This window comes from Hibiscus syriacus, unplaced genomic scaffold, assembly GCF_006381635.1.
Source record: "Hibiscus syriacus cultivar Baekdansim isolate YM2019G1 unplaced genomic scaffold, ASM638163v2 tig00000538_pilon, whole genome shotgun sequence".
Classification (NCBI taxonomy): Eukaryota; Viridiplantae; Streptophyta; class Magnoliopsida; order Malvales; family Malvaceae; genus Hibiscus; species Hibiscus syriacus.
The window spans coordinates 286,713-312,049 of NW_024061797.1; the positions used below are offsets into that span (position 1 = coordinate 286,713).

General features: G+C 30.6%; 4 protein-coding genes across 4 annotated transcripts; 3 read left to right on the forward strand and 1 right to left on the reverse strand.

Annotated features, from left to right (window-relative positions):
- Positions 1-1,001: 1,001 nt before the first annotated feature.
- LOC120208446 lies at positions 1,002-2,221 on the forward strand. The gene has a single exon (XM_039207730.1). It carries the CDS (start codon positions 1,002-1,004, stop codon positions 2,211-2,213), a length of 1,212 nt encoding a protein of 403 aa, XP_039063661.1. The 3' UTR covers positions 2,214-2,221.
- Positions 2,222-3,082: 861 nt separating this feature from the next.
- Positions 3,083-5,247, reverse strand: LOC120208454. Its single transcript, XM_039207741.1, has 7 exons — positions 4,860-5,247; positions 4,578-4,647; positions 4,211-4,266; positions 3,993-4,068; positions 3,847-3,883; positions 3,486-3,600; positions 3,083-3,394 (listed from the first exon to the last, which is right to left on the reverse strand). The coding sequence occupies exons 1-7, from the start codon at positions 5,144-5,146 to the stop codon at positions 3,154-3,156; spliced, it is 882 nt and encodes a 293-aa protein (XP_039063672.1). The 5' UTR covers positions 5,147-5,247; the 3' UTR covers positions 3,083-3,153.
- Positions 5,248-15,745: 10,498 nt separating this feature from the next.
- LOC120208174 (transcription factor MYB23-like) lies at positions 15,746-16,836 on the forward strand. Its single transcript, XM_039207516.1, has 3 exons — positions 15,746-15,967; positions 16,048-16,177; positions 16,271-16,836. Exons 1-3 carry the CDS (start codon positions 15,814-15,816, stop codon positions 16,791-16,793), a joined length of 807 nt encoding a protein of 268 aa, XP_039063447.1. The 5' UTR covers positions 15,746-15,813; the 3' UTR covers positions 16,794-16,836.
- Positions 16,837-22,629: 5,793 nt separating this feature from the next.
- On the forward strand, positions 22,630-24,443 carry LOC120208058 (pentatricopeptide repeat-containing protein At3g12770-like). Its single transcript, XM_039207428.1, has one exon. The coding sequence runs from the start codon at positions 22,698-22,700 to the stop codon at positions 24,441-24,443; it is 1,746 nt and encodes a 581-aa protein (XP_039063359.1). The 5' UTR covers positions 22,630-22,697.
- Positions 24,444-25,337: the final 894 nt, after the last annotated feature.

Below are 25,337 nucleotides of genomic sequence, written 5' to 3' on the forward strand. Positions count from 1 at the left end.
CTTCAATTCGTTATTCCCTAATCGTTTGTTACTTTATTGGGACATCTCTACCATTGGGACATTCAATTAGAGACTCTAATAATTGAAAATCCATCAAAATCGAAAGATGGACTTTTTGAAGACTAACGAGAGTCAAATTTGAGTTGGCACCTATGTTGTTCAAGAATTTTCGAAAAACTTAAATCAACACAGAGTAGAGTTAGAGAGATGACGGTTGAATGATAAAACAATTTCAATATGTAACGTTAAATAACAAAAGTGGAAATTTCGTGATTAAAACATAAGTGAGAAAAAATTTGAGTGATGATTTTTGTAGTTTACCCTTTCTCTTTTGAGCCCAAGTAATTGGTTTCGACTAATTTATTAAGTCACTATATCAAAATTACAAATGAACTATGATCAAATATGGAATGTGATACATGGAATTTTGTTTTGTGGAATTATATTCATGAAACTTTGGATTCGATTTAATTATATATATATATATATAATTAATTTTGATTTAATTGAACATAAATTAAAGTATATAATTATTTTATGTATACAATATGTATTACGTCGATAATGACTTTAGTAATATGTGAAATATAAATTAGATTAAAACAAAATTTTATGCATAAAATTATATATTTCATAAAAGTTTTATGTATAATTTGAATAATTATCTGTTTTATTTAAAAATTATATTAAAAAAAACCTTTGTCGCTGGTTTTTTTGTTACACCACCTGGGAAGAGAACCGCCTCCCACGTCAAAGAAACAACGGTTTCGTCTCTACGACCACAAATCTCACACTAATTTTCAAATGCCCTTTCCAATTGTTTTCCTTTATTTTATAATGGACATTTCATTTTTTGTTGTCACTTTTTGTCGTCCTACATGGCATACGACGACAAAGGGTCGACCGTTTGTCATTAGTAAACGAAAGATTATCGGCGACGAAGAAATAAAAAACATCGACGTTACTAGGTTGCTGTCTTCTGTTTTTCGTTAGGCTACGTAATGAGTGTCTTGCCACCCCTATTCCACTTGTTGGAACTCAATATCATCTCTGCCCAAGATTTGAAGCCGGTATGTCGTCGCACAATGCGAACATACGCGGTGGCTTGGGTCCATTCAAAGCGAAAACTTTCGACTCGAATCGACACCCAAGGTCACACGGATCCTACATGGAATGATAAGTTTGTTTTCCGTGTAGATGATGAGTTCCTCAATAGTGAGACCTCCACCTTAATGATCGAAATCTACGCCGTGCATTGGTTCCGCGACGTCCATGTAGGGAGTGTACGAGTCATCGTTAAGAACCTTATCCCGCAGGTTTCTCCGATGCATGGCCGCCACGGCCAAGAAGTCCAATTAGGGATGAGTTTCGTGGCGTTTCAGGTTTGGAGACCATCTGGTCGACCCCAAGGGATTTTGAACATCGGGTTGGCATTGCTCGATAATTCGATGAGGAGCATGCCTTTGTATTGTCAAATTGGATCGTCTGCGGTCGATTATCGACATTTGATGGGCGAAGAAGACGCATTTCAAAGCTCTAATAATCTCAAAATCCTTTCGAGCACTAAAAGCAATACCAACAAAAATCACCTTTTGATTAATGGCCCAATCAAAACGGAACTTCGACGAACCAAGAGTGATTCAAGTTCGATTTTGGAATCATATGTAAAGCCTAGAAGATCGATGAGAGGATCGTCAGTCGTCAATGGTGGGTCAATCATTACTGGTTCCGAAATAGGGAAACACAACTACAAGGTTAATTCAAGGGGAAGTTCATTGGTCAATCACGCGTTCAACAAAAGTTCGGGGATAAAGATGAAACCAAGTTCCATTGTCAATGGTTCGAATGATAGGGGTGCGCCGAAAATTTGGACCAATTCAGAAATCGGTCCATCACCATCAGAAGTGGCGGCAACGGTGGCGAGGAACATGTACCGTAACAAAATGGAAGAGGCGGAGAGTTCGGTGGGTGAAGGGTGGAGTTTAGATGGAAGCATTGAAGGGCTCGAATCGAAGCTAGAACGGTGGCAAACCGAGCTCCCACCAGCTCATGACCAAAGTATTGACATGGCGAGTTTATTTTCCGATGAGGTTCCAACGAAGATGACTAGAAGGTCGAGACATTCTAGAAAACGGGCTCACAAGAACAAGAAGGGATTGTTCTCATGTTTTGGAACCATTTGTGGATGTGAAATTTCCGTTACTTGTGGGTAAAGTTGTTGAATGTCGGATTAGTTATTCGGTGAAATTGATGTGGATTATACACTATTTAATTATATAATCCATTCAATATTTATAATATTTGTATATATTTCAAATAATAAAATATTTTTTGATATGACCATATGTATCCGATTTGTTACTCCATTAATCTAGATCGTGCCTAAATCTGAATCTATCTCCACCCCCAATCCCATTCAATAACAAGACAAACTCCTTTTCCATTTTGAAAACCCTAATTCATGGAAGAACACAGCTCTACATTCCTCTGGAGACCAAGCCTTCCTTCGACATCCACTCCAAAACTCCATCCCGAAGGAGTTTCCGACACGGACACGGACACAGACTTCCTCAACCAGATGAAACATGCCTGCGAAGTTGCTCAGCCTAAAATCAACATGTGTATCGAGAAAACCGACATGAATGGCAAAGATAAAGCTACCATAATCCTTTCAAAGAGCAAAGCTCTGGGAGTTGATCACATTATCATAGGACAAAAACGAAGTCTCTCTTAATCAATACTTGGGTGAATTTCCAAACCCTTTTCTCCCTTTTTAGTTCCTTAGCGTATGATTATCGTATCAAATACGTAAATTAATCTCGAATTATACATCTTTCAACAGTTCACATAGATAGTATAAGAAAAGCAAGAGTCAAGCAACGTAGAAAAATACTGCTTTGAACTCGAGTAAGTTTTGAATATAGAAACCAGTCTATATGGGTACATTCAGAGAGTCCCTTACAGAATGTTCTCATAACATGTCTAAATATGCGTCGAACACTGACAATATAAGGAAAATAAGAGTCGGAACAAAGAACAATTACAGTGCTGGGATTATGAAAATATTGGTGGCTAGAACAAAAATGAACCGATTAAACCCTATGCGAATTGTGCCGACAAAGATCAAATTTTTGTAATGAAAGCTACATCATTTCAAAGTTCATCATGCATAGGTTGCTGTAATGGGAGTCCCTTACCGGGAGCTACATTACCGTCGAATCGACCTTGGTTAATACCTTCTTCTACAGCTTTGCGAGCAAGCTCTGGTTCTCCGGCCATTCCAGCTCTTATGGCAGCAGTAATTGTCCTCTGCAACTTAAGTATGCCTATACGCTTTGAAACAACGTAAAGTACAGCAGACGAGAACAAGACAAGTCCTAATACGAGTATCACCCTGTCCAGACAAAATGTAGAATAAGCCCGGACATCCTTAGACAGGTAGTCATTACTAGAATGTAAAGGAAAACCTAACCTCTTAATAATACCTGTCTATAACATCGTGGCGTTGCATCGTGGACAGTAAATTCCGAGTTCTTGAAAGCAATGATTTGTGCCCCTTGTATTCACTTTCAGCCTTCTTTAATACGCCCGTTGATTCCTCTACATATGCAACATGTAGGACATAAGTCAATAAATCGAAACATAACTCTAGTCTATGTTCCGAAATCCGAAGCGGATTGGCCAAAGCAACATAGATAGAATTCTCTCAGTTTCTTAAGGAGAACATGAACATTCAAACCTCAGAAAAACATGACTTCATACGCTAGTACAAAATCTTCTAAAACTACACTACTTTCAGCAAGTTTCGAAAAATAAACATTTTGGAATAGGGACATCAAGACATACCGAAAGTCATGAGTGTGCTTGTGCTTCTTTCGACCTCCTATATACATGCACAAGTAAAGCAACAAAACCATAAGGAACCATATTTAAGACCATCAAAGATAAATCAAAACAAAGAAACAGAAGTGAAAAAAAATCATGTTACTAACCTGAACCATCAATTGACGGGTACGGCGAAGACTCTCTGTGATGCTTTCGGCAGCAGATGTCATTCCAGCCTTTGTCCTGAAAATGATTATGAAAAGGGAGCAGAAGATCATTCTATTTTTCGTTCAACAAAGTTAACTCATAAAATCCAGGGATCCTAGGCTAATTATTACATCAGTGAAGGCCAAATAAATATATAAAAGAGAAAACTAATACATACTGCAAATTGCGCCGACGAACCGTGGATTCTTCTCCACCACCGAGAAGAAGTTCTCTCTACAAAACATAAGAAAATATAATCATGACTGAGAACCGAAAAAACAAAACATTTCTCACGATGTAATCAACAGCATATCTATCAAACTTTGTATGGAAAAGTAACAACATATCTACCAAGGATCTAAATTACGGTATGCATTCCCCATTGCATCATGTTTATTATGGTACAACTACGGTTGATCTCGATTACATTAAATATCAAAAGCAAAGGGAATAGAAACCACAAAGAAAACAACAATCCATGGCTATTACTATCACTTTAGCAGTACCTAAATTTTGCTTCAATCTTAACAAATAAAATTTCCTACCTCTTTCTGAGCAGTTTTCCTCATATTATCCTTTGCTTGCAGATTCGCATTTCTCAGACTCATTCTCAAACTAATCACAGTAATAACAAAGAAATCTCATCAGTAAATGCAATTAAAACACTAACAACAAGCTTTGCTAAATCATAGCTAAAACCAATTAACAATCAACATAAAACCATTTCAATCAGTTAAAACAATAACTAAAAAGAAAAACCTAAAATCAAACAACAACAAAAATCCGCATCTTTGATTCAAAGTTATCAATATGGGGTCTAAAATAACCTTTGAGATTGGTTTTTCCAAGTTTCGAGCATAGCTTTAGCTGACTGGACCTCCTCATCGGTAGGAAGCTGCGGAGCGAGAAGATCGAGATTGAATTGCAATGAATTAAGCAAATTCAAACCATCTTGAGCCAACCCGTTTAATCTGGGCAGTGAGATTTTGTTTTTAGTTTCTTCCACCGTTGATTTCCCATATTCCTGAATCTCTTTTATGTGTTGTTGAGTCTTTGAATAGGCTTCGTCCCACTCTTTCTTTGTATTCTCCACTTCTTCCACCACCTTGTCCATTTTTTTCTGTTTTTTCAAATTTTCGTTTTAAGTTCTTTTGTCTGTTTGGTTGATGAGAAAATGGAATGGAAATTTTCCGGAATGTTTGATTTCAGGGATCTAACTTCTAAGTGGTCAGCAGAAGGGAAAAGTTGTAGATTTTAGTTATTACTGAAACGGCAGCGCATTGATTTGTAGGGTAAACTACCTATTTAGTCACCCACTTATTACTTTGTTTCTATTGTCATCAATCAATTACTTTGTTTGATTTCTGTTTATCGTTAAAAATTTAACAAAATACAATGAGGAGAAAATTCAAGGGGAAATACAGCAAAAAAAATTATGGTTTTGATTATCGACTCCGTTTTAGTTACTTTGACCCTTCCGTTAATCATTTTAGAAACACTGTTTACTCGTTCGAATCGAGAAAGGTAAATGGTTGAACCAGGAGGAGAAGAGGTGGACATGGAAGTGTCTATAAAGCTAAGCTTCCAACAGGACAAGTTTCTGCAGTGATGAAACTTCATGAATGCGATGACCACGATGAATTGCACAATCCGAAATTTTTTAGCAATGAAACCGATGCATCGACCGATGTGAAGCATCGAATCATCGTGAAGCTTTACGGTTTTTGCTCTCATGCTGGGCATTCATGTTTGGTTTATGAGTATTTAGCAGGAGGAAGCTTAGCAAAGATGCTTGCAAATGAAGAAAGAGCAAGGCAATTGAACTGGAATAAGAGGATTCAAGTTGTTAAAGGGGTGACGAATGCTTTAAGGTATATGCATCACGAATGTTTTGCTCCGGTAATTTATCGAAACGTTTCGAGCAACAATGTTTTGTTCGATTCGGAATACGAAACTCAGGTTCGGGACTTCGGTACCGCTAACATTCTAAACCTTGATTCATCTAAGTTGGCATAATTTGCAGGCACATTTGGATACTTTGCTCCAGGTACACTTTGGGGTGTTTTGCATTGGAAGCGATGTTGGGAAAGCATGAAGAAGATATCTTATTGTCTCGATCACTACCGGAATCGATCACCGGACGTCGTACTCCATTAAAAGACTAGTTGGATCATCGGCTTACGCCTCATGAAAACAGGGTAGCTGAGGAAGTTTTCACGGCGAAGTTGGCATTTTCGTGTCTGCAAACCGTGTCACAATCTTGAACAACCATGCAACAAGTTTCTCCAAAGCTGTCAACTCAAAAACCAACCTCATTGGATCCATTAGAAATGATAAAACTTGGAAAGATAATTTTTTTTAATAGTATGGGATAATTATAACATAGAATTTATTCAGAATATTTTTAAATTATTGACAATGTGCATACATCTTATAAATGCAGCTGTTTAAACCAAGGACCTTAAAAAAATAACAATTCTCCCGTTTAACCATTAAAACCACTTGACAGGTTCTATCGTGAAGAATCTTTTAATTGCACGAAAAGTCAAAATTCTTAATAATAAATATTATATTCACAGAATGCCACTATGATTAAGAGAAATTTTTTTATACACGTGTAAAATTAAAGTACGCACAATTTTATCTACTTGAATTTTAAAATCTAAAATTGAAAATCATGTATCTTAAACTATAAACTTTAAACCCTAACTTTTAAACTTATACTCTAAATCCTATATTTTAAATAAAAATTATTCTTATTTATTACTTTTTTACTAATATATGGGATAAATTGGTCAATTTAATTGGTAGAGGAGTTAATTTGAACTTCACTGTAATAGAATGATTAAATTGATTTATTTAATAGTAGGACTAAAGTGATATTATACGTATATTATAGGGACCTATGAGATACTTTCACTTAATATATATTCGAATAGACAATAATTATAATTAATAATGACATTTGACAATAACCTACACATGATTTGCATAGATTAGAAATTGAACCTGAGTGCTCAAGAACTCATCACCTTTGCCAACTTTGCTACAAACGCATTATAAATTAATTTTTAAATATTTTATTTTTATCGTTAAATTATAATTTTTATTGTAAAGCTTTTAAACACCTTGAATTCATCCCAAATGTTTTAAAAAATGATTGGTTATTTTTGCACTTAATATGACCTTTCAATTCAGAAAAATAAATTTAATATGATCATTTGACCAATATTTTTCATCGTTAACCGTTATAACCCACACGGAGTGATGACTAAATGAGATTTGATGTGAATGAGCATTTTCATCAAGTCATCCTTTGATCATAAATTGGAAAAGTCATGAGTTTTAATATGTTTACCATAGAAGGGTAGGTCTGTTGATGACCAAATGTTTGGTTCTCAATGTGTATATCCATATCACATGAATGGGAAGACTTGACTTCACCCTTTGAACAAAAAGGCATAATTTATAAAATAAAAGTGGATAATGTGAGGTTCATCCCAATATTTGCCTACCCAAATCGCGTGGGAGGCGTGTAAAAGAGAAAGCAGAGCAATAAAATAAACGAGGGATAAACTAACTCCATTCCCCAAGTTTGACTCTTTGACCCATACCAAAATTTATCAAAATTTTTAAGTATAAATATAGTAGGGGTAAAGTACACAAATGGGTCTCCCGATTATAGAGTATTATTTTATGGAGTCTCCCGATTATTAAAAGTGAAAAAATGATCATCTAATAATAATGGTGTAGCTTTGTTGAATCCATCAACTATTAAAAGTTACAAAATGGTCGTCCAACTATTCATATGTTCCAAACTCGTCATTTTTTCATAAAAAAATTGACGATCGTCTAAGTTGAATTTTAACATGTTGACTGGATATGATAATCGTTTAAGAACATGGGATCATATTTTAGCATATCTCAGTCAACAGGTTAACGTCCAACTCAGACTATCATCAATTTTTTAACGAAAAATTGTGAGTTTCGAACATAATAATAGTCGGTGACCATTTTGTAACTTTTAATAGTCAAGGGACTTAACAAAGTAATGACCTATAAACAGATGACCATTTTGTAACTTTTAATAGTCGGGACTCAACAAAGTAACGACATATAGTCATGGGATCATTTGTGTACTTTATCCATATAATAATTGTAATAAAATAATACCATTTTGTTGATTGAGCGATAAAAATGTGTTTTGAAGTAAGTGATTTAACGACATAAAGTATAAGAATCAAAATTTAACTAATGAAAAAGGAGGGATTAACTTCTTAATTTTTACAAACTAGAAGGATGAAATTCATAATTCCATCTTGATTAAAAGGCAAAAATATTTGTCCACTCTTGTAGGGTAGTTTTGGCTTAGGAAATAAAATGCTAATACTTTTGGAGTTCAAAATTGAAGAAATACATTGGATGGGGCAATTTGCTAATTTAATGAAAGATTGAGATTAAAAGCGAAACATTTAATTTAGTTTACCTCTAGATATTTTCTAGCCTTTGTAGATGCATAATTTGTCTATGGCAAAGGGGACATTCTTTTGATTTTGTCGGTAGTGCCCAGCCGCCCAAATTTTTGTGGAATCAAGTTTCGTTTTAATGATTTCATCTTCCAAATTATATTGTTGAAAGCAAGGGCAATTTCATAACTTAATTATGGCATATTTTCAATATGTTCATTAAACTATTAATTTTATCAAACATATCATTTAATTATTACAAAAATATCAATTAAACCATATTTCATCAACATTTAATTGAGAAGTTAACATGACAATTAAATAAAATTAATATAATTACATCATTTGACATTAAATGTCTACACCCCTGATACTCATGATGCTCGAACCCAAAACATCAAGGAATAACAATAATTTCTTTATCACCGAGGTCGCTTGATTCGGACCAGCTTCTCATTTTAAATGTTAATGACATACAATTTAATTTGGTATCATTTTAGTAGTTAAGTGGCGTGATTGACAAAAATGATATATCAGTGATCAAATTGAAATCGTTCTATGCTTAAGTGGCGATTCATGCAGTTTACTCAAAAATTAAAGTTGATTAATCACGCTAATAAGTGATCCCGTCAAAAACATCGAAGAATATAAACTAACCACTGAATGATTATTTGAAATTGTGTGCAGTTATGGACCATTCAACAAACACCTAAAGTATTGGAAAATGAAATGCAAAAACATGTTTCACTTCAAAAGGTTAGGTCCTCCAACAATCGTCACTCCGAAAAAAACAAAGCAAAGATAATAAAAAGCATTGGAAAGAAAATGAAAAGAAACAATGTTCATCATCAAAGTTAGGTCCTTCATCCTAGGTATTGAGACAAGCACCATTGGCTAAAGGTTTTTGGGACATAAATGACAGGTATGGTCAAAATATTGGAAAAAGGGATTCTAATTTGACAAGTTGTTATAGAGAATTTATAAATTTGAGATCATTTGATCTGTACCCGTGTCTAATGATAAAAATTATATTTATTTATTTAAATTTAATTAGATATGTGAATTTTTAATGTATTTTTATATTAATTTAAATAATAAAATATATTTTTGAAAACTCGAATCCGATTATATCCGTATCTAAATATATATATTTTTTATGACCATTCCTTTGTTCTAAAGTTTAAGCCAAATTTGCAGTTCAATTTGTTGATACTTTGGCCTACAAACCGTGGATAATCACCAACTCAAATACAGCTCACCTAACATGCTATTTACTTGAGACTTTCGGTCCACTTTTTTATATTAATATTAATCATATAATTGGATTTTCAGTTGTCATCATAGATGAAATTTTAAATTAAATAAATTAAAATTAAGAAAATAAAATCGATTACTTGATGACACATGTCATAAATGATAGTATCATCATCTAATTAAATGATTAAATGATTAAATTAAATTAAAATTACAATCATATTAATATAATGTATAAGTAACAAGGATCAAATATAATTTTATTAGTTTTTAACTACACGTCACTCTATCCTTTAATTGTTAATTGCAAGTAGCATAATTAGCATCATTTAATGAATCGATTGATAAAATTAAAAAGAGTAATATCAAATTATAATCTTTCTATAATTAACTAGTCACGTCATTGTTGATAACATATTCTTATGACTTTTAAGAAAAATAATATTTTTTTAATTATTAAGTTCGTTTAATAAATTTGAAATTATGAAAAATTATAAAGGAAAGGGCAATTTTTTAATATGGAATAAAATCTTGGCCGTCCCATTCATTATCTTGTTGGCTGTACTTCACCATTAACGACCCATATAAGAAGCTAAAGCAATCTATTTAAATCTAGTAATATATAAATACAATTATCTTATGAAATTAAGATGTTGGGAATCATCCTAGTCTTAGTATTGTTTCTATTTTTGTCCTAATGGAACTAGCATCAATTTAATGTTGTCTTTTCAATTTAATTACAAACTATCCTAGGTTAAATTGTGGGCCTAGTCACTTTATGGAATGAGGTGTCAATTCACACTAAAAAACATTTTGAAAATAAATAGTATAAAACTTTATATAAAAAATATTGGAAATGAAATTAATATCATTTTGAAATAATATCAACATTAATTTAAAAATAATTAATATTGTAATCTGAATTTCATTAATTAATTAAAATTATATATATAAAAACTGTTGGTATTATTAAGAGTTAGCAAAATTTGATTTAAAATTATTATTATTTATTTTAAATAATCTTAGTAAACTTAAATTAGTTAATTATTTTTTGAATTTGAGTTTAGTTTAAATTTAGCAATTCGAAAAATTTTAAAAATGAATTTCAAAAAGATATTATTTTGATTTTAATTAAATAATTTGTTTGTTTTATACTTTAATCTTTGGTTTTACAATTTGTGATTAGGGAGTTTTTTAACGAGACCATTTTACTTGCGTTAATATCTAATCATACAAAACACCTTTTTTAACAACAAAATAATATCCGATTTCTTTATATCTTCAACTCATTCTTCATTTTAAGTTCATTTTTTTTATCAAAATTGAATAATATGCTTCTAAACACCGTAGAATACTTATATAACTTCAATTTTTATTTTTGAAAATAAATTCTCTACTTTATATGATTTCATCATTTCCCCATTTCCTCATTCGTTTTAAATATATTTTTAATTAAATTAGACCCACATGTTCTTCTGCCACTATAAAATACATATGCAACTTCAATTATTAACTACAATTTCTTTTTTACTTTTGGATAAGATGGAACTGTATTATTTGTTGAAGAGCAATGTTGAGTTGTAGATAACATGGTATAATATCAAATTGTGAGGAATCATATGTACATTCTAATTCAAGTACAATTTTCCTTTTTAAAAAAGAACAATCTCAATGGCATCTTATCAAAAATTTTCAAGGTTAGAAAAAAATTATTAATTGGTTCCACTCCTAGTGATTTTATGACTCAACCTAAAGTATTCCATAGAAAACCTTTCCATGAGATGACTAGTGATGGGATTGGGTCGGGTTTCGGCAAATTCGATGCGACTCAAAAATTTTACATCATTTATCCGACTCGATTCGACCCAAAAAATATATACCCTCCACCCGACTCGAATCTGACCCGACTATTTGAGATAAAATCCGAATCCGATCCGACCCTACCCAAAATAATAATAAAAATATTATATATTCAATAAAAAATTATTTAATTGAAAAAATAATATATAGAGGGGTATTATTGTAATTATTTCTAAATATATAAGATAAAATTATATTTTTTTTGGGTTGGGTCGAGTATTTTTCACCCTAAACCCGAATCCGTGCCGACTCAAATGTCACTTTAAAAAACATGATCTGATCCGAACGTTACCTTTAAAAAACCCGACCCGACCCCAAAAATTTTAAAAAACTCTAGACTGATCAGATCAAATCAGATCGAAACCCATCAAAAAATTTGGGTCCATACCCGTCCCTAGAGATTACCAAAGCACTTTTGGAGAGTCCTCTAACTGATTTGGACTCGAGAGCTTTGGGATATGATTTAGGGTAAAGTACACAAATGGTCATTCTATTATAAGATATTACTTTATTGAATCTCTAAACTACTAAAAGTTACAAAATGGTCATTCAATTATAGGATATTATTTTGTAGAGTCCCTCAACTATTAAAAGTTACAAAATGGTCACCCAACTAGTCATATATTTCAAACTCGTCCTTTTTCGTAAAAAAATTTATGGTCGTCTAAGTTGGACGTTAACATGCTGATTGAGATATGATTATCGTATGAGATTTTAAGATCATATTTTATCATATCACAATAAGCATGTTAAAGTTCAGCTTAGACTGACGTTAATTTTTTAACAGAAAATGATGAGTTTGGAACATATAAATAGTCGAGTGACCATTTGTAACTGTTAATAGCCGGATGACTCAACAAAGTAATGTACTACAATTGAAGGATCATTTTGTAACTTTTAATAGTCGGAAACTCAACAAAACATCACCTTATAGTCAGGGGATCATTTGTCTACTTTATCCTATGTTTTAACATAATTTTTAATTTTCATATAACTTTTTATTTAAATAAAAAAGTAATTGAAATTCAATTTAATAACATAAAATTTTAGTAAAATTTAATTTGATACCGTAATTCTAGGACCTTATATGCTAACTTTTTACGTATAATTTCCATCGAAAAACTTAATTAATAATATATAAATAAATACAAAGATATTTTTATAATTATCTCGAAGTGAGACAAATTCCCTTTAAATCTAAATCGATCTAACCCGAAATCCAAATTATCAAAATTTGTTGAATACTAATAATGTTGTTTTCCCCATTTTATAAACCCTTTAAAAGAAACTATTATTATTTAAATTAAAATAAAAAATTTAAAAATGATCAAATAAAACTATAGAGATTAAATTCGTTATTTATAGGAATGGATGCAGAATTTTATGCTAGAGATACGAAATTTTAAATTTTAAAAGAAACACCTGTCCTTACCTTCCCCATCCCTATTATTTACATAGAATAATAGAAAATTTGGAACGTTTCGAGAAACAGACAAGCGTGCTAAAAAAATCCCCATTTCAATTAAGAAAAAACAAAACAAAAGGGGGTTAGTTTAATTAAGAACCCCACATCATATGTAAACCAATAATCCTAATCTTGTTATTCATAGTATATAATTTTTTAATTTTTTCCGAATCAAATATTATAATATATTATTAAGATAATAAATCAAAGGGGTTAGTTTTACACCTAGTATTTCAGTAAATATCTTTACGTTTTTCATTGTTAATTTCAGTCTTTGATTTTCTCTCATTTAGTATAAAACTTTTTAGTTTTACAATTACGTAATGTAAAATTTTTAATTTTACACATTTTTAAGATCGTTGGATGAGAATAAATCAAATGCTGAGATTAACTCATTGTTTTTTTTTCAAATAAATATATTCACATTTCCTACTGTTAATCTCAGCCTTTGATTTTTCCTCGTTCAACGATCCTAAAAATGTATAAAACTAAAAAGTTTTACCCTATGTAATTGGATCATGCCCCTAAAAATATTTGTATATCTAATAAATTTTAAATTTTGTATATGAAATTAAAAAATTATATTATCGATTTATAAGAGCGAACTCGAATAAAACTAATATGAAATGAAAAAGAACATAAATAATCTTACACTTTTACCCAGTTTTCTAAACACGAATTATTAGCATAGTGATTAAATTAATAAAGGTCACATGCCTAGCTATTAAACAAAGTTTAAGCAGTACAAGTAGTCAGCTTTTGAAAACCCTAACCTTTGTCTTAGTGCGATAATCCGTACAAAACACGGATTATTATTCCTAATCTTGATTAATAAAATAAAATAGGGTAACCGACGGGTGTACGTGTTTTTTTATGTACTCACCGGGTGATATTAAAGATGACAATAAGTTAGATTAGGGTTGGTTTTTGATCGACTTTATTTAACTCGGTATTATACTTATAAAATCCGAATTAAATAATTAAGATTAACATTAAAAAAATAGATTTAATTTTTTTATTAATTCTGACCGAATTAAAATTGAAACTGTCATTAGAGAATTTAGTTTATTTAAATCGAATTAAATAGAAATTCATGTGATCCGGATTTTATTTTTCATATATCAGAAGGTGAGATTAAGCTTGTCTTTTAAGACAAAAATCTAGAAACAAGACCACCTGTCAATGGTGACGTTCGAAAAACATCAAAAACTGTTTGAATATTTTAATGTCCCCAATACCCAATATGGAATCCAACAATATTTAATTTTTTTATCATGGTTTTAGTGAAGATTAATTGAATCAATCCTTTTAACAAGCAAGCAAATCCAACACCTGTTCAGTTTTCATTTACTAATAAACATAAAACAATCATCCACTCACTTTTTATGCTAATTTTTTATTTCTTCCAAGATCATCACTCCGGTTCATCTAATATCGTAGTATGACATACGACATTCAAGAATTTAATTAAAATTACTTTAATGATAAAAAAATGTTATTCTCCTTATAAATTATACGTTTGGGATAATTGTATCACATATATTAAAATATCATTTTCCAAAAAAAATATAAATATATTTGTAATCACAATCATAATAATATTTATATATATCTTAATAGCTATAATCGGAATTAACTATTATAAAATATTATTACATATATATATTAAAATTACACAAATTATTAACATAAAAATTATTAAATTATTAATAGCGATGTGCATAAACCTTATGTTATACGTGGCGTAAAGCTATGATATTCTTCTTTTTCTTTTAATTTACCTTTTGTCTCCTTTTGGCATTAATTAAATATATGCTAATTGGATAATGTCACCCAATGCCTTGACATTCCCATTTTCATTTCAGTTCTATGATATTGATTATTTGATTTAATATCCTTTGGACACTTTCATTATAATCACAACTATAAGTTACTCGTATCAAAAATTGAAATTAATTATTTAAAATATATCAAATTTGTAGTCGAATTATATTCTTAGAAGTAAGGTCGGAATTATGTTTAAGCTATGAGAGATTATGTTGCTTAACTTTGAAACGAGTAAAATCTTAAGAAGTAATTAACTCGTAAACATTAAGGGAATTAGAGTTTAATCTCATTAATTCTAAAACTAATAAGGTAATTAAGTTATTTTTTAAAAGATCAATAACTTAATTATAATTGTTTTAAAATTTTGTCAAAGTCTGGTCGACTCGTCAAGTAAAAATTGAAATTATTGAAAAAAAAAATAGAAATCTCTGTCAAAGCCTCACCTATAAAGTGTTTTCGTCCATGCCTAGAAGATCTAAACACGATGTGATTTAAATCGGATTAAAATCTAGAAATAACACACACGAGGGTTACGTATAATGATAGTTGAGCCCGAATGTTCAAAAACTTGTTACTTCAACCGTTATCAACTCAGTCAAAGTTTCGTCGACTCGTCCTGTAAAATTTGAAAGTAGAAAACTTTTATATTGAGGCTACATTTGTCATTTACGAATGATAAGATGGTATCTTAATCTAATCTTAGAGATCAGCAGCTGTACCTTAAACAAAGAGAAAAGAAAGATGTGGGATGATTTTGAAAGTGATTGATTGGCCACCTTTACTCCCTATATAAATATAGGACACACTAACCCTCAGGAGGCAAACAACATTTGCTCTAAACTTGAGCTTCAAAAAGCATAATCAAAGGGTTTAAGGCTTTTGTTCTCCTTTTTGGGTCACTTTTTTCACATGTCTTGGGCAGTCATGGCTGGTCACTTTGGTTGGGGTCTCGTTGATGAAGGATGGAGAAAAGGTCCTTGGACTGCTGAAGAGGACAAGCTCCTTATCGAATATGTTAGGGTACACGGTGAAGGCCGATGGAACTCCGTCGCTAGGCTTGCCGGTAAGAGAAATAGGGTCTAAAAACCTGACTTATTCTTCAATAAGTTTAAGATTCCGAATCCTGACGCTATTACGTTTCAGGGTTAAACAGGAATGGAAAGAGTTGCAGGCTGAGGTGGGTGAATTATTTAAGGCCAGACCTTAAAAGGGGCCAAATAACCCCTCATGAAGAGAGTATAATTCTCGAGTTACATGCAAGGTGGGGGAACAGGTAATCTATCATATGAACATGAACTTTATATGAAATTAATCGTGTCGGATATGTATTCGTATCTGATATTCACACCGAAATTGTTTTCTTTAGGTGGTCGACGATCGCGAGAAGTTTGCCGGGAAGAACCGATAACGAGATCAAGAACTATTGGAGGACTCGTTTCAAGAAAAACACCAAACTTTCACCCGACAACAACTCTGATCATAAAACAAAAGCTCGTTTGCTGAAAAGACAACAGTTCCAACAACAACAGCTGCTGCTGCAACAACAACAACAACAAGAACAGGAACATTTACAGGTGAATCAGTTCGACATGAAAAGGATCATGTCTTTACTCGATGAAACTGAACATAAACCATCATCATCTGAACTTCCATATGTGCCACAGTTGAGACAAGAAACAGCGACAGCTGTTTCATACCCCAACACAAATGAACAACAAGTGGGGCTGTTTTATCCCATGATCGATGGCAATGCTTCCGGTTCCGGCAGCGACTCGTCAAACGAGGCCGACGTTCTTTGGGACGGTTTATGGAATTTGGACGATATCAATGGAAATCTTGGTGCAACTAGCAAAGTTAGTTTGCACAATCTATCAATCCCTTACTGTTAAATTCTCCTTAGTTTTCATTAGAAAAGCCTTTATACCTACGAAAAACTTTAGTCGGTAAATGTAGAACCTTAGATTGATAATCATGGTGTAAAATTTGCAAGTTAAGAGCATAATTATGGTGTAATCTTATCCTATAAATAAAATAATCCAATTTTGCTTCGAATAAAAGCATTTGTAGTAATGTTTAAGGTTAATTATAGTGTTGAATAGTAAGAAATTCTATGTTAAAGTTTTGTGTTTGATTCTTCTGAATCATATTAAGAGAATTTTACTTTTATTTAAAATTTTGATTTAACTCAACTGAGATATAATCGATTTTTATAAGACTACCGAACACACAAATTCCCAACACAAGATAAACACCATAAAATATCTCGATATTATCATGCGACTTAATAATTTTAAACTTTAAAATCATTTAGCATGATCAAAGTACAGATCTTTTAACTAATGGGTTCATTTTAAAATAATATTTAAAGTAAACTATATAAATGGTCACTAAATTTTTATAAAATAATCCTTTTGTCATTCAAGTTTTGAAAATTTTAATATAATCATTAAATTTATTAAATTATTATATAATAGTCATTAAATTTTATCAAACGTATAATACAAAATAATCATTGGGCTTATCAAACTATTACCAAATAATCCTTAAACTTATCAAAATTTATTATCTTTTTATAACAAATGATAACCATTTTGTAATAGTTTAATAAATTTAATACTAATTTTTATAATTTTTAGAACATCAACGATCAAATAAAAAAATAGTATAGAGTTGGAGAATCTGAACTTAGAACTCAAATCACTATGGGCACAACACATCACTTCTAAAATCCTTTGGCACACTTATGTTTTGTCTTTGCTGTCGGAATTCGACAAATTTTTCAACAATAAAATTCTTTTAATTATTCTCTCCTTGTTTATTATTTTTATTTTATTATTTTTTTCGCCTTCTTTCCATATCTGCCCCTGTGCAAAAGCATAAAATTAGTGCCAAAACAGCGAAGCATTTGCTTTTTTACTGTACAAATGAGATATAAAGTTTGAGAAAAAGGTAGAGATTGAAATTTGAATATTAAATGTCTTTGATGTCACATTTTAAAGGTTAAAGTGTTTGATTAGAGAGTATCATAAATTATTTAATGGTTTAGTGTGATTGTTATAGTAATTGAAGAATTTTGTTAGAAATATGTAACGGATTCTTGAAAATGTGTTGATTGTACAACTTATGTTCGGACTGCATTGCTACCAGTTACCGTGCATGCAGCATGGGGAAGTCGTTGTACAGTCAACATACTATTTAGAAATCATCGTGTAACCCTAATGAATTTTTCGGGTTAGTGTGTAACAATCACCGTGGATCATTATTGGTGTACCTTATTCAAGCAATTTTGCTCGTTTTAAAAGCAGTGATATAAATTAATCGAATTAAATTTTGAAGTTAAAGAAAAAAAAAATACTTATGTTCTATACAGACCCATGGAGATCGAAGGGCGTTGGATGGTTGCATTCTTAAAAAATTGATATTTCTATATAATTTAAGTTTATAAATTCTAAAATTTTATAATCTCGCACTTTCTAAATTTATAAAATAATTTTTTTAAAAGGTCATACCTTTATCAGAAAATCGTATATCCGTTGATAAATTTGAATATAGATTAAATTTTTTTTTCATGTATAAACTCGTTTTTTATCCATCTAAATAACTTTCTAGTAGTTCTTTGGGATTCTTGGAAGGTGGACAAGTTGAAATTCATTTTCAAAAAAGCAAAATTACACTTTATATCCCTCATGTTTTTAAAATATATTAAAAATTAGTAGTGAGTATCAGTGTATAACATGTATGTCGATGTATGACATCTGTTTTAAAATTTTTAATTAATCATATAATTATATATCGACACAAAAAATATAAATTTATAAATAAACACACTATAGGATAACAAAATGAATGTTAAAATTGTAATTTTGACTCAAAACACTTTCATACGAAAAAACTAGAAAATTTAATTATTGCATTTGAGTGGAGTATTTTTCAATCGTTTTTCTTTAAAAAAATGTATTTTCAATATTACTTCCGACTCCAAAAGGGCTTTTGGTTCCCAAAACACTTTCTAAAAATAATGCTAAATGAGGCCTAAATCAGACAGTCTTTAACCTTAAAACATAAAAAAATTCTTTTAACCACTTCAAAATTTCTAAAATTATAAGCTAATATAATGATAAAATTATATTTTAATCCTTAAAATTTTAAAATTTAATTTTAACTTAAATTAAATATTTGAGTTATTCTCTATTTAAAATTAAACAAATTAGATAAATAGTCTAATCTATAAACACATCTAATTTTAGGGGGATATTTAGCTAAGCATGATATGGATTATGGTTGATGAGGCTTAGGTCACATTGAAAACTAAAGGTTGGGAAGTAACACAAAAACAAAGTGGGTCTCAAATATATTAATTTAATAATAATAAATAAAATGATAAAAGATTAGAAGTAGATTCTCTCTTGATTGCATTAATCTCCTATGTTATCTTTTTCTGATTGCCTTTTTCTTGTGTTACAAAAATATTTATCACATAATTATATATATAGGCTTGTCATTTTCCTAGGATCCGTGCTACACTAGTCTATATATATGCTTAGCTAGTAAGTAGACAAGTTAATCTTAATCCACCTAATTCAACATAAAATATACTTATTTCCATATGATTTTATGTAGAGGCTAATTTTTAAAAATTCTAAGAAAATGTACTTATAAAATTATAGGGACGAAAATAAATTATCAATTGAAATTATAAAAATTTATATATATATATGTATGTGTGATTACAATATAATATATATTCAAAAAAATTCTTAGTACATGACAAAACATACATACTGTATAACTGCTCAAACTTAAATCTTTTAGGGAGAACAATATTTTCTTTTATCATTAAAACTATTTGACGAATTCAATAATATTATATTGAAATTAACTTCTTTGTAAAAATTAAAAAAAAATCTTTTTTCAAAATATTGAATATTTTTTAATAAAAAATAAGGGTAAAGTATACAAATGGTCATTCGACTATAGAGTGATGCTTTGTTGAATCTCCCGATTATTATAAGTTACAAAATGATCATTCGAATATAGGATGTTATTTGATTAAGTCCCTCGAATATTAAAAGTTAAAAAATGGTCACCCGACTATTTATATATTCCAAACTCATCATTTCTTGTTAAAAGTTTGATGATCATCTAAGCTGGACGTTAACCTATTGATTGAGATATGATAAAATCATATTTTAATAATGTTTACTGGTATTGTAGTTGCTTTCAAGCACCTACTCAATAATATAATATTTCAAGTATTGACTCGACAATATAATATAAACGGAGAGTCGATCCATAAAATACAACTCATGTGGTTCTAAAATCAAATTTTATCATATCTCAGTCAACAGGTTAATGTCGAGCTCAAAAGACCGTCAATTTTTAAAGGGAAAGGGACGGTTTTGGGACATATGAATAGTGCGGTGATCATTTTATAACTTTTAATAATCAAAGGACCCAACAAAAATAATATCATATAGTTGATTGATCGTTTTATAACTTTTAATAGTTGAATGACTCAATAAAACAATGTATTATAGTCAGAAACTATTTGTGTACTTTACCAAAAAAATTAATATGAGTTAATTAATCGATAATTCATATATAGGTAATTAACAAAATAATAATAATAATAATAATAATAAAAGGGGGAAAACACCAAAATAAATCAATAAAAACAAAAGAAGATTGAAAAAGCAAAAGCACGTGGATACGGAAATGCAGTACAATCCGTGCTTGCTTTAGTGGTTAGGTGTGTCTCACTTCATTTTCTCTATATAAAGTTGAAAGCATAAAGCATATATCTCTTATTTTATCATTCTATTTCAAATCAATAATCCCATGCTCAAGATTTGAGCTTTGATTCTCTTTTTCTATGTTGCATTGCAAACATCATGTATTTCTTAAACAATAACAGAAGCAAATAACATTTTAAAACTCATTTATCAAACAAATCGAACACATATTCAGTTTATTTATATTTTTAAATAATCTCGTTTATGTTTATTGTAATTTTGTTTAGAGTTTATTTATTTTTATAATGAAATATTTGATTTTCAATCCAGACATGTTCGAGAGAGGGACATTGCTCAAGAAAGGAATAAGGATGAATACGAATTTCTTCATTCAAGAATCCTCGATAGGACACCAAGCGTCCCAAGTCAAAATGAAAGGAATGTTGTTGAGGGGCAAGCCCCAAAAGCTCCCTGGGCCAAAATCAATACAGATGGTGCTCACAAGACCCTAACGGGAGAGGCAACATGTGGAGGAACCATAGAGGATAATAGATGATCGGTTTCGCTAAAAGAATTAGCTACTATTCCTCATTTCTAATTAATAGTGGACCATCACCATCTATTTTAATTTTATATTTTAAATTATTTTATCTTAAATAATAATAAAAAATATCACATCATACTAAAATAATAATAAAATAATTTAGAGTGACCAAAACATGAGCAAATCAAAAGTTTAATGAGTAAATTAAAAAAATTAAAAGTACAATGAATAAAATAGGAAAGAAAATAAAATTCACTGAGAAATGATGTAGTTTACTTTTAATAAAAAGGTAAAAATATATATTTTAAAAATCTTAGTTTTTAAATTCATAAATTAATTTGAGTTATTTAAAATAATTATATTTAAAATTTGAAAATTTTGCCCACCAAAAACTAATAACCGATAAATTTAGTGTGACGGAGGACATGTTTTTCTATTTTATACTTCGATTTCATTATACTTTTTGAATTGAGATTATACAACTAAGTTTGAATCACATCTGACTAACTTTAATAATTTTATTTATATATTTATTAAAATATAAAAACACAAATAAATCTTACAAAAATATTTGTTAGATTTAAAATATGAATTATCAACAATCATTTAATTTAAAGGGATAAAGTTTTATATCTTTTAAGTAAAATTAAAGATTTAAATTTTAATGTCGTGAATGAAATAAGTTGGGTTAAGAGGATCTTATACATTAGGTTTCTATATTATCCAATTTGAATTAATCAATTAACCAATTAGATATTGGTAATTAATAAAAAGATTAAAAATATATTTATAATTATAAACTGAACATCAAACTCGATCAGAATTTTATTTTATTATTATTATTGGATATTTTATTATGTAGGGGTAATCATTTAGTAAAGTCAAACCAAGTCAAAAAAATTCGAGTTTATGAGTTCTATTTTATAACTCAAACTTGATTTAAAATTCTTTATTGAGTTTATGAATTTCAAATTTAGTTATTTGAGTTTCTGTTTAAATTTAATTATAAATATTTATAATATTATGGTATCATTTTATTTCAATTTAAATGACTTTCTACAACCATATATAATATATATATATTATTCATATTTTTTAAATGTGATAAACATATATCATGTAGAGTTGAAAGATTCAACTCGAACTTAAAAATTAATATACTAATTACTAAAATTTTCAAGTTATTCAAATGATATATTTTAATTCAAACTTTATTTTAAATTTTTTAAAATTATAATTCAAATCGAAAATTCAAATTTTTAAAATCAAATTAAATTTTACTACCTTGAAATATTATTTGATTGATTTTTATATAAATATTATATAAATATATATGTACCTCATCGACATATTAAATACTTTCAATCTTTACAGGTTCTAACATATCACCGCCAAAATTCAAATCCGAATGATATTCTTCCCCCTTACCCGCAACTTACTTTCTTTGAAAACCAGCCGCTATTACTCATCCGACTCGCCTTTCAATCTCCTACATTTCCTTAATCTCTCATCCACCCATGAATCTCTCCACCTCACCAAGCAAGCCCAAGCTCGAATCCTCTTACACGGGTTCACGCAAAACCCTTTTACAGCATCAAAGCTCATCTCTTTACTCCTCTTTAGGGCATTTAACCGAGTCGAAAACTGTTTTCGATTCGATAAAAGACAAGAATGTTTATCTTTGGAATTCGATGATCAATGGGTATCTCAAAACTTACTCATACGTTGAAGCTTTTGATTTGTTCCGTGAAATGGGTCGTTTTAGTGTGAAGTCTGATGGTTTTACATTGGCAACGGTTTCGAAAGTTGTTGGGGAAATCAGGGACTTGGCAGCGGGTAAATTGGTTCATTGCCAGAGTATAAAAACTGGGTTCGTGGTGGATATTGTTGTTTCGAATTCTTTGATTTTGATGTACGGAAAATGTGGAGAGTTTGAGGCGATGAAGAAAGTGTTCGACGAAATGCGTGAGAGAAATGTGGGGTCTTGGAATGCATTGGTTTCAGGTTATTCGAATTCAGGGGACTGGGAATTGATGAAGGATCTGTGGGAAGTTGTTAAAAATATGCAACTTGAAGGAATGAAACTCGATGGATTCACGATTTCGAGCCTTTTGCCCTTGAGTGGGGGTGAGGGTAATTGGGGATGTAATTACGGGAGGGAACTCCATTGTTATATTCTTAAGAATGAACTGTATTCGGGCTTCGGTTCAGATGTTCATTTGGGTTGTTGTTTAGTTGATATGTACTCAAAAAGCGGTAAAGTTTCAGTGGGTAGAAATGTTTTTGATAGAATGTGGTTTAGAAATGTTTATGCTTGGACAGCAATGATCAATGGTTACATCGAAAACGGAGATTTCGATGAAGCACTTGTTCTTTTTCAGGAAATGCAGTTGAATGATGGAATAGAACCCAATAAAGTGTCTCTAGTGAGTGTTCTTCCCGCTTGTAGCTCCTATGCTGGTTTAATGCTTGGGAAACAGATTCATGGTTACACAATTAGAAAAGAACTGACCACTGATATCGCTTTGTGTAATGCATTGATTGACATGTATTCGAAATGTGGGAGCCTGACTAGTGCGAGGCAAGTTTTTGATAAAGGTTCGTTCCATAAAGACGCCATATCTTGGAGTTCAATGATTTGTGGATATGGATTACACGGAATGGGTGAAGAAGCCATAAGTCTGTATAACCAGATGCTTTTTCTTGGGAATAAACCAGATATGATAACAGTGGTAGGGGTGCTTTCTGCTTGTAGTAGATCAGGATTGGTAAAAGAAGGTCTTCGACTTTATAACAAAATAACAAACGAATATGGGATGAAGCCAACGGTTGAGATCTGTGCTTGTGTTGTCGACATGCTTGGTCGATCCGGACAGCTTGATCGAGCACTAGATTTTATAAAAAAAATGCCAGTTGAACCGGGGCCAAGCGTTTGGGGTGCTCTTGTTAATGCTTCTGTGATGCACGGGAATACCAAGATGCAAGAACTTGCTCATAGGTTTCTCATTTATTTAGAACCCGAAAACCCTTCAAATTATGTCTCACTTTCGAATTTACATGCCTCTACTAAAAGATGGGATGCCGTGGCAGGATTAAGAAAAATGATGAAGGAAAAGGGTTTGAAGAAGGCACCTGGGTGTAGCTGGATTAGCATCAATGGCAACACCCATTGCTTTAATGTGGCCGATAAGGCACATCCCCATTCTACTTCGATTTATGAGATGCTTGATGATCTAATATTTATAATTAAAGAAGACGGTTGATCAATATGATGACTGAATATTCATGAGATGCTTCGATTTATGTGGCCGATTATTGATGAATGTTTATATACACAATTGAATATCAATGTATTTGAAGAACAAGCAAACGCTTAATATGATGATTGTGATATGATCATGATACGAAATATGAATATTGAATGTGAAATATTTGTGGACTCGTACATGTATTTATATATTTATATGGCCTGTTAAATGGTGAACTATTATCAATTGTTTTATGCTTATAACATGTTTTGAATAATTATTTTTATCTATTTCATGTAGTATAGCAGATTAATTGTATATTATTGAGCTTCGTAAAACTTAATGTTCAGAATTAATTCAATGACCAAAATGATTATATATATATATTTCGTGAAAAATAATATTGGCATAATGCCAAAATTAACACTCCAACGTTTATCAAAATGGTCATTTTGACTCATATTATTTTTGGAGCATTTTGGTAATTATCGTTTCTTTTTAGGGCAAAAAGACCACTAATATTTGACTGAATAGTCACTTCGACTGTTATTCTTTTTTTCTACAGCATTTTGAACCTAATATTTCATTTTATGGTAAAAAGGACCCATATTTTAGAACGTTGATCGTTTGTTAATTAACGATTTTCATCATTGAGAGATATTTTTGTACCAAAATGAAATGTTGGGGTCAAAATGTTCCAGAAAAAAGTGCAATGGTCAAAATGATAATTTTAATAAACATTGAGGGTTAATTTTAACATTAAGCCAATAATATTTTATAAATTTTCCATAAAATATTTTCTTACCTATAAAAGTAGACTAAAAAATGATTTGAAAAGTCTTCCTTTTGTCCAAAGTCTTTCTATATAAACTATCTTCACTTATTCCACGCAGCGCCCATAACTTTACT

Excerpts from the sequence above, each read along its gene's own strand:
- LOC120208446 (XM_039207730.1), top strand. The coding sequence starts at position 1,002 with ATGAGTGTCTTGCCACCCCTATTCCACTTGTTGGAACTCAATATCATC.
- LOC120208058 (XM_039207428.1), top strand. The coding sequence starts at position 22,698 with ATGAATCTCTCCACCTCACCAAGCAAGCCCAAGCTCGAATCCTCTTAC.
- LOC120208454 (XM_039207741.1), bottom strand. The coding sequence starts at position 5,146 with ATGGACAAGGTGGTGGAAGAAGTGGAGAATACAAAGAAAGAGTGGGAC. Across the intron at positions 4,648-4,859 it reads TGGAAAAACCAATCTCAAAG|TTTGAGAATGAGTCTGAGAA; the intron begins GTTATTTTAGAC and ends TACTGTGATTAG. Across the intron at positions 3,884-3,992 it reads CCCGTCAATTGATGGTTCAG|GAGGTCGAAAGAAGCACAAG; the intron begins GTTAGTAACATG and ends GCATGTATATAG.
- LOC120208174 (XM_039207516.1), top strand. The coding sequence starts at position 15,814 with ATGTCTTGGGCAGTCATGGCTGGTCACTTTGGTTGGGGTCTCGTTGAT. Across the intron at positions 15,968-16,047 it reads CTCCGTCGCTAGGCTTGCCG|GGTTAAACAGGAATGGAAAG; the intron begins GTAAGAGAAATA and ends ATTACGTTTCAG. Across the intron at positions 16,178-16,270 it reads CATGCAAGGTGGGGGAACAG|GTGGTCGACGATCGCGAGAA; the intron begins GTAATCTATCAT and ends TGTTTTCTTTAG.